The sequence below is a fragment of the Sinohyriopsis cumingii genome, chromosome 5 (assembly GCF_028554795.1).
Source record: "Sinohyriopsis cumingii isolate HCF-2022 chromosome 5, ASM2855479v2, whole genome shotgun sequence".
NCBI lineage: Eukaryota > Metazoa > Mollusca > Bivalvia > Unionida > Unionidae > Sinohyriopsis > Sinohyriopsis cumingii.
The window spans coordinates 36,941,730-36,959,467 of NC_142965.1; the positions used below are offsets into that span (position 1 = coordinate 36,941,730).

General features: G+C 35.0%; 2 protein-coding genes across 3 annotated transcripts in view; one reads left to right on the top strand and one right to left on the bottom strand.

Annotated features, from left to right (window-relative positions):
* Positions 1–14,947, bottom strand: part of LOC149798946 (propionyl-CoA carboxylase beta chain, mitochondrial-like) — a 111,138-nt gene extending 96,191 nt beyond the window's left edge. Inside the window, exons 1-3 of the mRNA XM_089957870.1 lie at positions 14,662–14,947; positions 7,715–7,828; positions 3,373–3,441 (exon numbers count right to left, since the gene is read on the bottom strand). Of these exons, the coding sequence (XP_089813996.1) occupies positions 3,373–3,441; positions 7,715–7,828; positions 14,662–14,871 (393 nt within the window). The 5' untranslated portion in view covers positions 14,872–14,947. The remainder of the gene's footprint in view (positions 1–3,372; positions 3,442–7,714; positions 7,829–14,661) is intronic.
* A 43-nt stretch (positions 14,948–14,990) lies between these two features.
* The window catches only part of LOC149798948 (alpha-1,2-mannosyltransferase ALG9-like), a 98,436-nt gene continuing 95,688 nt past the window's right edge, over positions 14,991–17,738 (top strand). For both annotated transcript variants that reach the window (XR_016421045.1, XM_089957868.1), the window contains exon 1: positions 14,991–15,216. Coding sequence is in view for 1 of the 2 variants with exons in the window: in XM_089957868.1 (XP_089813994.1) it covers positions 15,146–15,216 (71 nt within the window). In the remaining variant the exon portion in view is untranslated. The remainder of the gene's footprint in view (positions 15,217–17,738) is intronic.

Here is a 17,738-nt window from a genome sequence, read left to right on the forward strand (position 1 = left end):
TGACTTTACTACTTAAACACGGAAATCATGGTGACTAAGTTTCTTCTGCACAGGTGAGAATTTCAGGTACAACTGATAGGCGTTTACAATACATAAATTCAACAGATGAAAAAATAGTTTTCTCCACCATTTCTTGGATTTCCTTACTACATGATTGTACTGGTAAAATTGGTCACTTAAAAATACTCCTCCCATGTTTTTCTCATAATCCACAATACATGTGGGTTTCATGACAGGTGTGTTTGTTGCAAAATTTGTTTTACTGATCACTGCTACCTTAGCTTCATGAAAACTTGAGATCACATTTACATCTCGTTTGTCATGATATTTCACCAGTAGCAAATTGTCCTTTGTGCAAAAAATACACTCACCCTGGTTTAGTTTGTTTTAAACCTTCATTGCCTCTGCAACACCTACTCTATTTGTTCGCAAGGTTCCACATGCAGCGGTATTTAACAACTCAAGTTCGTTAAATGTTCAGGTGGTGAATATTAGTTATCCATATATACTGTTCCTTTACTCAAAAGACTACATTTGCAGAGCAAACCAATCACAAATTTTGTTGTTTTACTCAGCTCTTCAATGTTTAATTCTAGTCCTTCACAATAACTGTCAAGGTCTCCACCCTCCACCTGTTTTACCAACATAAATGTAATAGCCAATACAATATCCACTGCTTGCCTCACACACCTGGAACAGCTTTAAGCCAAACTTGTTAATTTTGGTATGTTTATAAACTCGAAATTTCAGACAACCTTTCCAAAGGCAGGTAGCCTCATCAAAACTGAGGTTCATATATGGTGAATAAACCTCAGCAAATGCTTCATTTTTTTCAATCATTGGGTGGATCTTGTGTAAAGTGTCACCTTGACTGTTCTCATTGTCTGCCAGGTGTAAATTGCTTAGAATAGCTAGAAATCTATCCCTACTCATTATTTTGCTGAAGTATGGGGTTGATATCACATCATCAGTAGCCCAGTAGGAATCGAGATCAGATTTATGTTCCAAACCCATTGCTATAATAAATGCGAAAAAGAGTTTTAACTGGTCAGATGTGACAGGCTGCCATTTTTTCAAGAGACTGTTCTCCTTCAAGTCTGCCCCATGAACTCTCTATCTGCACAACAATTTGTTTGATCTATCCGATGCAATAACTTGTCAAAAAAAAGTCTTAAATAGTTGATAGGTTCAGTATAAGCCATCTCGACATTTAATTTTGAATTGCCAGTGAATGGGGGGGGGGGGAGCTGACAGGCATGCCATCTTTTCTTGTCCAGCCAGCATGTACATCAGACTCCAGTTTCATGTCAATTCCTGTCTCAAAATCACTCGTGGGTATTTCCATCAACACTTCGCCAGCTCCAATAATTTCATCCTCCTCATGTCCTTCAAAATCATTGTCATCATCACTATCAGAAGTCAGTATTTGTTGCAAGAAATCACCATCATATTCAGTGTCAGCCACTTAAATTTTTTCCAGGTACCAAGTGCTTAGAAGTGAGTATTTGTAAAACTTCTTTGCTAAATGCTTAGTAAAGTACAAAGGAATGCTTGTCCATTGAACAGCACTATTAAATACAATGACAATTACTGGTTGATAATGTCCACTGAACAACACTATTAAATACAATAACAAGAACTGTTTAACAATGTTAACTTGAACAGCACTATTAAATACAATCTTAAGTACTATCGGACTCCATTGAACAACAATGTTAAATACAATGACAAGTACTGTCTGACAATGTCCATTGAACAACACTTAAAATGCAATGACAAGTACTGTCTGACAATATCCATTGAACAGCACTATTAAATGCAATGACAAGTACTGTCTGACAATGTCCATTAAACAGCACTATTAAATACAATGACAAGTACTGTCTGACAATGTCCACTGAACAACACTTAAAATGCAATGACAAGTACTGTCTGACAATGTCCATTAAACAGCACTATTAAATACAATGACAAGTACTGTCTGACAATGTCTACTGAACAACACTTAAAATGCAATGACAAGTACTGTCTGACAATGTCCATTGAACAACACTTAAATGCAATGGCAAGTACTGTCTGACAATGTCCACTGAACAACACTATTAAATACAATGACAAGTACTGTCTGACAATGTCCACTGAACAACACTATTAAATACAATGACAAGTACTGTCTGACAATGTCCACTGAATAAGACTTTTAAATACAATCTTAAGTACTACTGGACAATGTCCACTAAACAGCACTATTAAATAAAATCTAAAGTACTTTTGGACAATGTCCAATGAACAGCAACATTAAATACAATCTCAAGTACTGTCTGACAATGTCCATTGAACCACACTATTAAATGCAATGACAAGTACTGTCTGACAATGTCCATTGAACAACACTATTAAATACAATGACAAGTACTATCAGACAATGTCCACTGAATAAGACTTTTAAATACAATCTTAAGTACTACTGGGCAATGTCCACTAAACAGCAATATTAAATACAATCTCAAGTACAATGTTAATTGAACAACACTATTAAATCAAATGACAAGTACTGTCTGACAATGTCCATTGAACAGCACTATTAAATACAATGACAAGTACTATCAAAGTCCATTTAATAACACTGTTAAATAAAATCTCAAGTACTATTGGACAATGTCCAATGAACTGCAACATCAAATACAATCTCAAGTACTGTCTGACAATGTCCATTGAATCACACTATTCAATACAATGACAAGTACTGTCTGACAATGTCCACTGAACAGCGCTATTAAATACAATGACAAGTACTGTCTGACAATGTCCACTGAACAACACGAGTAAATACAATGACAGCTAATCATCAATAGAAACTCATCAAACAATACACCATGCCACTTGTAGCAATCAGCATGAAGATGCAATATATAGTAATATTACACCTCTGTCATAAATTACATGTGAACAGAACACTTGAGTAATAATCACTTCACAACTTGCTGAATAAGTACAAAAGCTGTCTACACTTGTGTAATATCTCATTCATAACTTACCTGCTTACCTGATTGCATACATAGCACAATCTACACTTGTGTAATATTCCCTTGATAACTTACCTGACTGAAAACAAGGTAGTCTACACCTCTATAATATCCCATTCGTAACTTACCTGACTGAACACAAAGCAGTCTTACACCTGTATAATATTCCATTCATAACTTACCTGATCAAACACAAAGTAGTCTACACCTGTATAATATCCCATTTATAACTTACTTGTCTTAACACAAAGCACAATTCTTACAACTTTATAATATTCCATTCAAAACTTACCTGACTGAACACAAAGCAGTCTTACAACTGTATAATATTCCATTCATAACTTACCTGACTGAAAACAAAACACAGTCTACCATTTATTGTACCTCTTCCAGTCACAACGCTATCTCCTGGATACTGAAAATGAAAGATGCTTATGATTGACATTACTTCGAATAGGAAAAAAATAAATGAAGGCTATACAAATAACTGAAAGATAATACAATGTAAAAAAAAAAATGTATACATGCCTTCTTTTTAAATTCTGTTTATCTTTAATAACTGAAAGATAATACAATGTAAAAAAAAAATGTATACATGTCTTCTTTTTAAATTCTGTTTATCTTTATTTCATTTTAATGTAGGTAAACTTTATAATTTTATCTAGTTATTAACCCTTTACCTCATAGAGCATAGTGACAAAGTGCAGCATGCTATAAATAGAACACCTGTTACCTAGCAGACCGCATCCGCATAGGCATGCCTGTGAATTGTTAAGCAATGTAGTGGTGTTACGTTTAACAGCAGTTTTAACCATTTTACGTTTAAGGTAGACATCTATTATATAATATTAATTTCATCAGTTGACACAAGTTACTCTGAATATTGTTTTAAAAAACCTGTTAATATTGAATAACTACAAATATAGTTTAAATGGAATGGTAAACAATTTGCTCTTGTAATATGATTCCACCTCTGCCACATCCCACAGTAACCTTATGATGGAAATAAATCCATAAATACATAAACCACAAAAATATGCACAATGTTTCTGAAAATTATGTGAGTACAATGATCTGTCAACATGTTTATATGCAAATGACAACCAGAATATGTACTAAGTTTTATAGGAATAAAAAAACAGACAAGTAGTTACATTTACAAAAATTCTGTCACATTTCATCTGGCTTAAGTTAAAACGGGCAATAATTCCTACAATAATCATGGAAGCACAATGATTTTTTAATATATGCATTTTTAGATGACTACTGTAATAAATACCAGGTATACTAGTGATCTATAAAAGCTTGCAAGATAAAATGCAACTAGATGCACTCAAGAGATTCTTTCTTACACTGCAAAAAGACAAAAAAAGGAAATAATTCCCACAAAATTTCCGGAAGCAAAGTGATTTGTAGATATATAAATGTTTCATTGCAGTTCATCAAAATTACAGGCTTTATTGCACAAATGAGATTGTGTCATACATTGCATTTAGCAATAAGACAAAAAAGGCAATAACTCTAACAACAACTGCAGCAGCAGGAAAGTGATTGATCAAATGTGCATCTTGGTGTGACAACCATAATATTTCCCAAGTTTCATGGCAATCCATGAACAAAAGTAGTATAAAGAGAACATTATACACTTGCCCTCTGTTTAATAGCTCTCTTTATTGGTACCAGTAGGGCATGGGTGACTCTGGTGTTTACAATAAATACCAGCCCCAAGAAATGATACACCATGCCACTTGCTGCAATCAGCTCGAAGACACAACATACAGTAATATTACACCTTTGTCATAAATTACATGTAAAAGGAACACCAAAGTAATATTCTCTTCATAACTGGCTGGCTAATTATTTGCTAATGAAAGTCGCAAAAAAGCAAAATCTGAGCACAAAAAGTGTAATCTACATATTACAGAACTACTGTATGAAAAATGAGCATTTACTATTGCTACTAACCTGAATCTGCTGCTGGTTAATATTGTTTTCAACAAGAGGAAAACCCATGTGTATTAGTACCAGAAACAAACACTAAACATACTAACAAATTATTTATATTGACTAAGTTTAACTAGTCTACATGTCAAAATTTCTGCTGAATGATTGTCAAGTCAAATAATTCTGCAAAGATCATGATGATGTGTTCAATCTGCGCGCTGTATTATATCACTCTCATATTCTCAATCTGAGTGCTGTATTATATCACTCTCATATTCTCAGTCTGAGTGTTGTATTATATCACTCTCATATTCTCAATCTGAGTGATGTATTATATCACTCTCATATTCTCAATCTGAGTGTTGTATTATATCACTCTCATATTCTCAATCTGAGTGTTGTATTATATCACTCTCATATTCTCAATCTGAGTGTTGTATTATATCACTCTCATATTCTCAGTCTGAGTGATGTATTATATCACTCTCATAATCTCAATCTGAGTGCTGTATTATATCACTCTCATATTCTCAGTCTGAGTGTTGTATTATATCACTCTCATATTCTCAATTGGAGTGTTGTATTATATCACTCTCATATTCTCAATCTGAGTGCTGTATTATATCACTCTCATATTCTCAGTCTGAGTGTTGTATTATATCACTCTCATATTCTCAATCTGAGTGATGTATTATATCACTCTCATATTCTCAATCTGAGTGTTGTATTATATCACTCTCATATTCTCAATCTGAGTGTTGTATTATATCACTCTCATATTCTCAATCTGAGTGTTGTATTATATCACTCTCATATTCTCAATCTGAGTGATGTATTATATCACTCTCATAATCTCAATCTGAGTGCTGTATTATATCACTCTCATATTCTCAGTCTGAGTGCTGTATTATATCACTCTCATATTCTCAATTGGAGTGTTGTATTATATCACTCTCATATTCTCAATCTGAGTGTTGTATTATATCACTCATATTCTCAACTGAAGTGCTGTATTATATCACGCTTATATTCTTCTTTTCAAATTTATAAAGCACTACTCCTTTTTCTGATCTGACATGTTTTGAAGTTTAAAAGATCCATATGCTCTAACATATTTCTCATATAGCATTTATGAATCACATCAAAAGTGTCTTTTGCTATTTTCTTTAAAAGTATAGACTGGTCTACTATCTAAATATACTATCAATATAACAAATCTTTGAGGTAAATTTTAAACTGAAGAAACCTATCCATTTTTATTGAAAATGTTTCATACAGTTGCTATAAATAGAAAATAAGGAAAGTACAAGAAGTTCTATGATGGACAAGTACTCTTACACTGTTCTTATGCAGCAGTCATCTTTCAAGAATATTCTCAAATCAAATTTATATGATGAGTGGGATTAAAGAGAAGATAAATCAAATTATTGCTTTAAATTTATTTTAATTGTAAAGTACCCAAAAAGAATAATTCATATCTAGGCAAGTGTAAGACATTTAGGTGAAAAAAAGTTAATGATTATGCCAAAAGCATGGTGGTTGGATTACTGAACAACTGGTTTCAAAGACTTGACCCTAGTCAAGGTAGCTGTCTAGAACTAAACTTAATCTGCAGAGAACAGAAACTGTAGACTTTTTCATTTTTTTTTTAAATTACCTTAATTGCAAGCCATCTTAAATTTGGTCACGGAAGTTATTCTGTAAAACCAATTTTTATTTAAACCAAAATGATCTTGATATTGCATGACTTTACCCAATTTACTCCACAAACTTCAAGGTGTATAGAGCAGAACTAAAACTAATATACAAAAACCATTTTGTCCTTTCAGTCAGTGACCATGACCTTTGATCTCAAATCACTAAGCTGCTTTCTTTACCAATACAAAAGACATCCACACACTTCTCTGCTGGTATATGGTGAATAACTGAAAATTCGGTGCAGAGATCATTTTTCTCCTTTCAGTCACAGACATCTTGACTTTAGACATTTTCCCAAAAAAATATTTAGGCTTCTTCTTTACCCCAAGTGCGAGCCAAGTTTGGTAACATTTTGCAATCTAAAATTAATGTTATAATGCAAGAGGCCAATGTTCCTCTTTGAGTCAAAATTTTCTTCCTTAATGCAAGTGTAAGCCATCCAAACTTTGGACCAGAATTGTGACGCAGAACCAAATTCACTGAGTGGAAACCATTTTCCTTCTTTGACTTTTAGGTTCTAACTTCAAGAGACTCTTTCTTACGCTAAGTGCAAGCAATGTACCAAGTTTGGCAACTGTAGGTGTTGGAGATCTCAAGTCACTGGATGGAAACCATTTTTCTTCTTCCAGTTAAAAAGGCAATGATGTTTGACCTTTGGACCCCTGAAATTGATATAGTTCTTTCTTATCCTTGGCCAGTGATCCACAAAGTTTGTTAACTGAAAATGAGGAGAACATTATTGTGCTGAAACCAGTTTTACAGCTCAAAGTAACCCTGACCTTTGCCCTTTTGACTCCCAAACTCATTAGGTTCTTCCTTACCCCAAGTGCAAGCCATCCACATCTGGTAATGGTAGATGGACAACATCATTATATAATATGATCTGCCTTACGGCAGGCGTACAAATACTGCAAAACTAGTTACAGCAGTGAGAATTAATATTCAAACCCAATAAAGAGGCAGGGATATAAAAACAAGACTATAAAACAAACACGCCATCACTGCAGAAAGAAAAATAGACTACATAAAAGATCCTACTTAAATACCTTTTCCTTTTCCATCCCAAAATCACTACAGTCATGCTCTAGGAACATATCATACTCCAAGAAGGAGCCAGGGTCCATTAGCATCTTTACTCTCTCCCGAGCCGTCATCTTCCCCTGAAATAAAAGTAAATATGATCACTGACCCCATCACCACACAAAAAAAATATGCAAAAGTAATCTATAGTATGCATACATTTAATGCAACACTGGAATAACTCTCACATGTGATTTGGTACAGACAAATATTATTATGTGATATTAAATCATGACAATGCAAGCGGCAGTTTAGAGTGATGTCTAGCACTGGGGCATGTAGCATGATGTCCCACCCAGTTAGGTTATCCTGACACAAGTACAGTTTATAAGTCTTTGATATGACTCAACCAGAGTTTGAACCCATGACCTCCCACATCTGAGGCAGATGCTCTAACCACTCAGGCCACTGGATCGGTCTTTGGCCGATTTAAATGAGAACATACTTAGTGCTGAATCCTTTGACAGGGATAATGCTTAAAGCCATGCAGTATATAATAACTAAGCTGACCAAAGTAACAGCAACCTATGCATCTCTGTTAGATGCCATTATTATATGTCAAACCACAGAAATTCTTCATTCTGGAATTATCTCTGTGAGGCTAATATAAGTTATTACAAGTCCTCCTTAATTACTTGATTGCATTATGAATATACCATCAGCTGTAAGAGATAAGTGTGACTTTATAATCAAGCAGACCGCTATGCTGGCCTAGTGGTTAGAGTGTCCGCCTCAGATGTGGTTGGTTGTGGGTTCACTCCCCGGTCGAGTTACACCAAAGACTTAAAAAATGGTACTAACAGCTGCCTCGTTTGGTGTTCAGCATTAAGAGGTCATTGTCAGGACTGGTCAAACTGGTGTAAGGATAAAGTGACTGGGTGGGACATCATGCTACATGTTTGCACCATGATGCCCCAGTGCTAGACATCACTATAAACTGTCACAATGCAGACATCGTAGCGATATGACTGAAAAATTGTTAAAGCTAAGTTAAAAATCCAAATCACACACACACAGATAATCAAGCAGATTTCCAACAATTTAATAACCTTTTATCAAATATAGACTAGACAACTAAGTTAGGAGCCCATGGTGACGTAAATGATACTGTTGCAACATTTATTTCATCATAAATTATTCAGGTTGCTAAAGATTGTGCTGATGGTTTGGAAATGCATACAATTAGATATATACTATATTAAACAGCAATGGGAACTGATTCAGAAACTGAATAATCTCCATTTTTTTACAGAGTGGTTGTGTTTGGTGCAAGTTTCCTTTTACACATTGCAAATCATTCACATTCAAATTCTTTTGACATTAAAACATAATGCTAACAAATCAGATATCCAAAATATGTATCTTAAGTAATAAAACTTCAAAAGTTATTTTATCTGAAAACAAAAAGTATATGTATAATGAGTTGGAAATACCTAAGTGCTATTAATAAATAGCTGATAAATGTATAATAATAATAATAAAAATAATAATCTTTATTAACTCTATGCTTGTGAGATTCTTATGTCATATAAAAAAAAGAGAACATGGGTACATAGTAAAAAGCAAACACAAAGTACTAACATTCCATAAACAGACATTCTCCTACTTTCCATTCCACACAACAAAACCATACAAAAGAGAATCTATACATCTGTATATTTCCTCGATGTGTAATGCATGATCACAAATACACAATTATTTATTATACTAATTTCTATCAATGCAGACAAACAAATACCACAGAAATATAGTGAATCTATGAAAATATTTTCAATTAGTAAATTGAAATTGAATTTTATATTTAATTTATTTGCAATTTCTTCAGACATCACATTTATTCTGACGAACAGTATTTAGTATCTTTTATTTTTAACACTTAATTTTGCAGCCTAAGATTGACACCTTTGAACAATAGTTCAGTCAACCAAATACTATATATAGTCATACAAAACGAATGAATGAATGAATGAATGAATGAATGAATGAATGAATGAATGAATGAATGAAAATAAAATAATGTCTATTTTTCATCAGGCTGTTGCAACCCAAAACTGTGACGAATTGGTTAATGCCATTCATCAGGGGCTACTACTTAAAGCAAATATAGCCGTAATACCGATACAATCAGCAACACAGTTCCCTAATGTAGCTCCAGTTACATCGAAATGACTGAAGAATACATCCAGGAAATCCCCTGGAAACAAGTGCAGATGGTGAATGGCTATTCACTATTGTTTCTATATTGCAGTCCAACAGTGAGAAAATGCCAGTCCATCTGCAGTATCACAACAGGGAAAAGTGCACGCATCACCCACTGAGACCCAGAATTCAATTGCTCTCACAGACTCAGCATCAGATACACGACAATTCTGGCAGCCAGATTAACAATATGGGTAAACTGATACAGAAGGAAATGGGAACAGCTTATCAAGTACTCAACACTTTAATTTCAATCAACAATAGAATTAGACTCTGGCTACAGACCAAAGCTGGCTATACCCTGGTGCAATATGGCACAGTTCACAAACCTAGTACATGGCATATAGTGAACCACTTCAAAGCAGTAACTGAAGTACAGGTAAAACCACCACCAGCAGCTGAAACTACAATTCCTAAGACAAATAAGAACAACCCAACTAAAAGATATTACTCTATCACCATCACCTATCTTGTTGTCGGACTGCAAAGAAAAGGCAGTTATCCTCTACCTCAGTTATGCAGGGATCGTCCTGGGCTTCGCCAATGTCGCAAATTGCGATTTTTTTTCCTTATTGGCGACAAAAATATCCCATCTGACGATTTTTTTGGCGAAAGACTTTTTGGTTATTTAATTTGTACATACAATCATGGATTTTGACTGGATAAATTAAAAGAGAGAATGAAAGGAAGCCACAAACTTGACTAAGCAATGCATTGGAATCAATCTGTTACACAAACGATCCTTTGTTCGTATTGACAACCCCATCTTTAGAGTGCATTGTTACATCATAATCTGCTTATGCTGACATCTGGGCTGAGTACTGTATGCTGTGATACAGTCAATCATGCTACCGAACTATACCTACAACTGACCGACTTCTGAAGACGCGAATAGAACCGATACAATTAATTGAATGGCTAATCCTTCTGTTGTTGTTGTTTTTTTGTTTTTTTTTACATATACCAATACAATAGTTTTGCTGAACCTTCATAGAAAACTGATAACCTTTGAAGTACTGACTATTGCGTATAAATACAAAGCAAATGGAAAAAATCTCAATCACAATTATATCTGTCGCCAGTGCAGCATTTTACTCATTGATCTTTTCCTTTTGCCATCAATCCGTGTTATGGCTGCAGAGACTTAAACTCCGCAACAAGAATAGCAAAAAAAAAAAAAAACAGTTTTGCATAATTAATAATAATTATTTATTTCTCAAAATACAGGAGTGAAAGAATCCCTAAATTGGGTGTGAATTTATGTTTATATATACGGTCCAATATTGCCAGGTGTTGACTCGTGTAAGTTTCATTCGTGGGAATGGAGATCCTAGTTTGCTTGTCGAGAACATTTATGCAGCATTCAGTGATCATTCTTGGGATATAGGAAGCAATTCACTTCAAGCTTTGTGAAGCTAGCCATAAGGGGGAGAGGGGGGTGGGGGCTGCCGAGAGACTACTGGTGTCACCTGTCAGCACTGTAGACTGTGAACGTGGATTCAGTAAGATGAACCTCATAAAAACTGACATCTGAAATAAACTCTGCATTTCATCTCTCAAGAATTTAATGAGAATCAGCATGTACAGATGTGAAAAATTAGACTTTGAAACTGCATTCAACAAGCTGGCAGCCCTAAAATCGCGACGGATCTTCATATAACACTTTGTAACATTTTGTTAATGCTTATTGTAATTAGAGTATTAACTAACCCATCTTTTGTAATTTTCATTGCCTGTTACATTAATAGACTAAATTAACACTTGAAAAAATGTACACTACTTGTTCTGGCGACACTTTTTGAAAATTGGCGACAAAATATTGAGGTTGGCGATTTTTTTGGCGACAGCTTTTTAAAAGCCAGGACCATCCCTGGTTATGTCTATAGAAAGTGATATGTCTTCATGTGTGTGCAATCTTTTTGAGGGCTTGGAAGACTACTTAATAATAATAATAATAATAATAATGAGGACTTTGTATAGTGCCTAATCTTTAGAAGCTCAAAGTGCTTTACAACATTAGACAACACCTATAAGATAAAAAACATATAATGATATGATTACAAAAACAAACACCATGAAATTAGAAAACATTACAAAAAAAACAAGCTGAGAATATTTAAGGTAGGAAACATTATTAGGTCTTTAAGTCTGTTCTTGCAGTCAAAATAAGTGAGTTTTGAGAGCCCTCTTGAATGTGATCACTGTGTCTTTGTGTCTAAGTTCAGTGGGCAATTCATTCCACGCTGATGGGCCCTGGTATGCAAAAGAACGCTGTCCATATGACTTTGTTTTCATACTTGGAATAATGAGTATACGATTGTCAGAAGAGGTGCGTAAGTATCTTGCTGGTGTGTACACATGGGTGAGGTCGGATAGGTATGTTGGACTAGAGTCCAACAGTGAAACATAGCACAGAGAACAAATTTTGTGTTTGATTCTGGATCTAATGGATAACCAGTGTAGGGTTCAGAGCAGCGGGGAGGTGTGCTCTGATCGTGGTACTCTAAGTATGATCCGAGCAGCTGTGTTTTGAACTTTTGAAGTTTCTGGAGCAGATATTGAGATGAACCAGACAGAACTGAGTTACAATAGTCCAGTCTTGAAAGTATTAATGAACACACAAGTGTTTTAGTGGCATCAACTGAAAGATATTTACGAATTGAGCTGATGCATCTCAGCTCAAGATATGCAGCCTCACATATGTTCATGACATGTTGGTACAATGTGAGAGTACTGTCCAGAGTAACACCTAGGTTTCATACTGATTATGTGAATTTAATGTTGGTGTTGCTGATATTTATTGTTTGAGGTAAAGTATGTGAATGAGAAAGTCTTTGTGTTGTGATCAGAATGGCCTCAGTTTTATTATCATTCATCTGCAGCTTGTTACATGTCATCCATGATTTCTCATCAGAAATGCACCTCTCTACACCTTGGATGGTAGCATCAACTTCAGTTGGGTGGCTCAATTTGCATATTTGGGTGTCATCTGCGTACAACTGGTGAGACACTGGATGATGATCTATGACACCTGAGAGCGACTGAGTGTACAGAATGAAGAGAACAGGTCCAAGAACAGACCCCTGTGGAACACCACAACATAGATCAACTGGGCTGGAGTGTATTCCATTTGCAGATACACTTTGTGTCCTGTAGGACTTTCTGATGCTCTGAACTTCACAAAAATACCATATTTATGATCCTGAGATGAAATTTAAATTTGACCTGTTATCCCTACAATGCAGGCTGCACTGGATAAAGTTGGGATGAAAAAAGACAATGAAGTAGTGAAAGATATGGTGAAAGACAACAGCTTTCTGGCTCCAAAATCTGGTTGTCAACTTCTTCCAAAAATGTGCTGGATTACTCTGGAACATACTTGCACAAATTATACTAAAAGCATAAAAAGAAAAAACATGGTTATGTATAATGTAGCAATCTTGCTAATAATATATTATCTATTACTGAATAACTGAATCAAATTCCATTTGTGCAGGAAGTAATTCAACGGGTCGTGCTTTTCTCTCTCTTTACTCTTGTGCAAAAACATGGCCCAAAGTAACTGCCTGTAGGTATGTCTAATTCAGATTTTCTGATTGGTTAATCGAGTAGTCCTACAATGTAAGACATAGCACATGTTGGTTTTGTTTTAGTGCTATGTCTTACCATCCAAATAATGGCCTTGTATAGTGTGTTCCGATGTTGACATCGGAATGAGTAATTAAAGTTTCATGAACATCGCACACACTTGGCAGCCTATATCGACACTCTTCCACTAATTTATGTGTAATTAATATACTTACTGTTCTGTCTTTATCATGGCGGAATGAAAATATGATCCTAGCAAATGGATGCATTTTCACGTTCCGTTGACATATATTTGAATTTGTTGCAATGCGACTGAAGTCGAGTTATGCCGAAGTAAGTTCAAGAGGTTCATGTTGGGGACATGTTTCTTGAATGAAATGAACCATTGCTTACAGTTCCAATAGGCATAATATATTTGTATTTGTTTTGTTAAAGAATAATATTTCAACTTAACCCGATATCGACATTTCCAGCTTTCATCGCTTTCCAGCTAACTAAAATGGAGGCCAACGAAATCTGAAAACAGGTCCTTTCTTTTGTGATAATCTGAATTTATTAGAGAAAAGACATCAGATTAAGTAAAGTCTGGCTAAAACAGTATGACTACTTTGTAGAAAAGCGTCGTTATTTTAGTTGTCAGTTGTGTGAAATATTCCTGAAAATTTGACTTTCGTAAACGATGTTAGTCGACATAAAAAGGCGCTACACAGCGCCGCTAGTTAGGCTGTATAACCTTTACGCCCACAACATTAACTATCAGCGTCAAGGTCTTATATGTAGGGCTAGGTAATAGAGCAGTGCGAATGAAGTCGCGACAGGTCAGTAATGCGCTAGATAAATAATATGTGCTTGCTTTCTCACTCTCAGTTTTAACTTTTCCTGGCTTTCCATATACTTTTGTGATATATATGATTTTAATATTGATTTTGGTAATTTTGTGATGGCTTTGGGAACTTTTGAACTAGTTTGGGGTATTTCGTGCTGCCGCTTAATTTCCTTTGTAACGTGCGTTTGCTGTGCTATCGCATGCGTATTGCTAAAAACACAAGGAGCTAATATTTCATATTATGCAAATGTAAATCTGATTCTAAATAAAATGTGCCTTTGTCTAAATTCATTGACCAACCTTTCTATGTTGACTTTCTATTCGCTTGGGGCCACCACCGAGAAGTGCCCTCTCTCTTGTTTCTTCGATTCGTTTCCTTACTTTAAGTGTGTGTTCTGTGCTACCTGCAGACACAGCACAACATCTTGTTTGCAGAAATAAATGTCGTCCCGTATTTGTTAGACGACTGTCTCTAGAGAAGCATCGTAAGACTCGGTACATGGAAGCCATGACAAACTAATGGACAGGTTAAGGTGAAACACAAAATCGTATTTAGCGACAAAACCCAAGGCGATCGATTAAAACTTGGTCCTTAAGGTCACGGACAACTTGTGTATCGCATAGAATAGGTTTCAGCTGGAAAATTTATGAAAGATGAGATAAATCTCAAGAACATATTTGTCTATATGACAATTTGAATATTATTAAATTATTCGGGTCTAATGACTTTTATCTTGTTCCAGAGTTCAAAACATTTTAAAGTTGTTAGCCCCGTTATTGCAAGATGTCAGCCTCCATGAAAAGACGAGCTGCCGGACTAAAATCCATCAAAGATATACAATTGCAAACTAATAGGTAATTTATTCTAGGACTGAATAGTTAACTGTAAAATATATCCAAACTATTATAGAATTACAGACGTTTTCTTGCAGAGTTTGGTCTAACACATGATGTGCAATTTTTAAGTGAATGGGTAGAGTAATCTGGTCAGGTATGAGGAGAACTCGCCCCATGGAGAACACGACCTGGGAGAACTCGCCCCAACGTATTTGGAGAAGTCGCCCCAGAGTGGTTGGAGAAGTACCCCCAATTGGTTGGAGAAGTCACCCCAAAACTTGTCACCCAGATAACCTTTTTTTATAACAGAATTAAATCATCTTTTACGTGATTCATATTTAGATTGTTATATATACGCGATCACAAAAGAGATATTAACTGGTAATCATAAAAGCAATATGACAGTAATATTTCTAAGGACGAAATTAAGTCTTTATATAATCCAGTGAATGACGACAGTATAGTGATTAAAAAGGATGATAAGTTACGAACACTGACAAAAAAGAAAAAATAAACTAAATGATGGGCTAGTACAAGTGATTTTTCAGAAACCATCTGAATTCTGCTCATTAGCCTTGATGATGAACTCGGTAGTGACCGCATTTCCTGAGTAGGTGTCAGTGATGCTTTTTATCGAGTTCAAGTATCATTCATCAGTGGTTAGCAAATCTCACTGAACAATCAGATTAAATTGTTCAGTTAGAGTGAATATAATATAACTTTTTGGCTTATTGATGGTCATTGCCAATTCAGTCAATTTTGTGTTATAGAGGTTCATGCCATAAAGTCTTTTCAGGATGACTTAGGTTATTAGGTTGGAACCCTTTCATATATAAAACTGCAGACATCATATCATGCTTACACCCTCTCTATTTTTCCAAATAAAATGCATCTAATGATTTGAAGAGCAGAGCAAAAGGGACAGATAACACTTATTTTTCATTAAGTACAGAAGCGGATTTGATCAAATGAAAAAGTTGAATAAATGCAAATTTTATAGATTTAATAGGTTATTAAGGTGAAGAAAAACAACAATAAATAAAGCCTTAACAACCATGTGGCGACATCTCAGAATTACTATATATGATCAGTGGGGCGACTTCTCCAACCACTGTGGGGCAACTTCTCCTGACACCTGGGATGAGTTCTTCCAGGGCGAGTTCTCCATGGGGCAAGTTTTCTGCTATTCATCTGAGGTTGCTGACATGAGAGCGACAACTTCATTATTGAAGCCAACTACTGTGTACCTAAAAATGATACATGAAGCAGTCAATCGAGCTTCTTGCAACAAGTTTCACTATTCAAAAGGCATATAATTTGAGTTCTTCTTACTGAAAAGTGATTTTATTGTGACTATACATGCAGGGTGTAAATCCGACCGTGCTGTGGCTTATTCCGACCTCTGATATGTGTAATTCCGACCACCATATATTGACCATACATGTACAAGTTTTTTGTCTATAAAATACAAAAATTTTGTTTATCTTGACAGATTTAAAAGCTTTCAATTGTTTTTGATTTTATTACAGATAGAGAGATAGCAGATAAAAAGCAATACTGTTATGTAGATAATTGTGGGTGTTGTTATAGAGATAATTGTGGAGAGAAGTAACATTTTATTTTTATTTAGATTTATACCTTTAATTTTTTATTTATTGTTTTTAATTACATATTTATTCATGTTTGGGTTTTTTTCCTTCAAAGTTAACTACAAACTAATTATAATTCTACATTTTTTTTAAGTTTGTGTTCTTGGTCAGAAATACCCTCTCATGATAAAGAATCTGGGCTAAATCCGACCACCATACAGAACATTGCATACTATTGTTATTTATCATAAAACTGGTGCAATTTTTACTTTTTTAGCGAGACAAAGCATTATTTGAAAGCTACAATAACATAATTATTATGTTATTGAAAGCTATACAAATCTTAGATGATTAATACATGACTAGAGTCCTGAATAAATTTTTTCATGAATGCTGTTTCTGAACTCGCGCGGAAGAGAGAATACTGAGCCGATTATGTCATTTTGTCACGCAGTGACCTCATCCCCTAGAAACATCTTTACTAATTTGCATACGCATGTGCACAAATGAAAACAAAGAACACAGCAAGTAATTTGCACATCTTTGCTGTAAACAGCGGGGCGTACATCCATGGTCAGAATTACTCTTCTGGTCGTAATATGACCATGTTACCGTATAGCATAGTCCTACATGTAAGACCTTGACGCTGATATTTATGTTTTGGGTGTAAGGCACTAAAACAAAACCAGCATGTGCTATGTCTTATTTTGCAGGACTAGGGTATAGCACAAACGTAACGTTAAACAAATAAAAACTAAACAAGATAAGTAAAATGGCCTGATGAAAAAAATCGCACAGAATGACAAAAACTGTGTCCTTTAGTCATGTTGACTTAATTTGTAAAAGGGGAGTGGGTGTTGTAGTAGTTTTTCTTTTTTACCTGACAGAAATGAGAGGCTGTGCCCAGTGTGGGTCTTTTTGATGAATTCCGAATTTAAAGAATAAAATAGC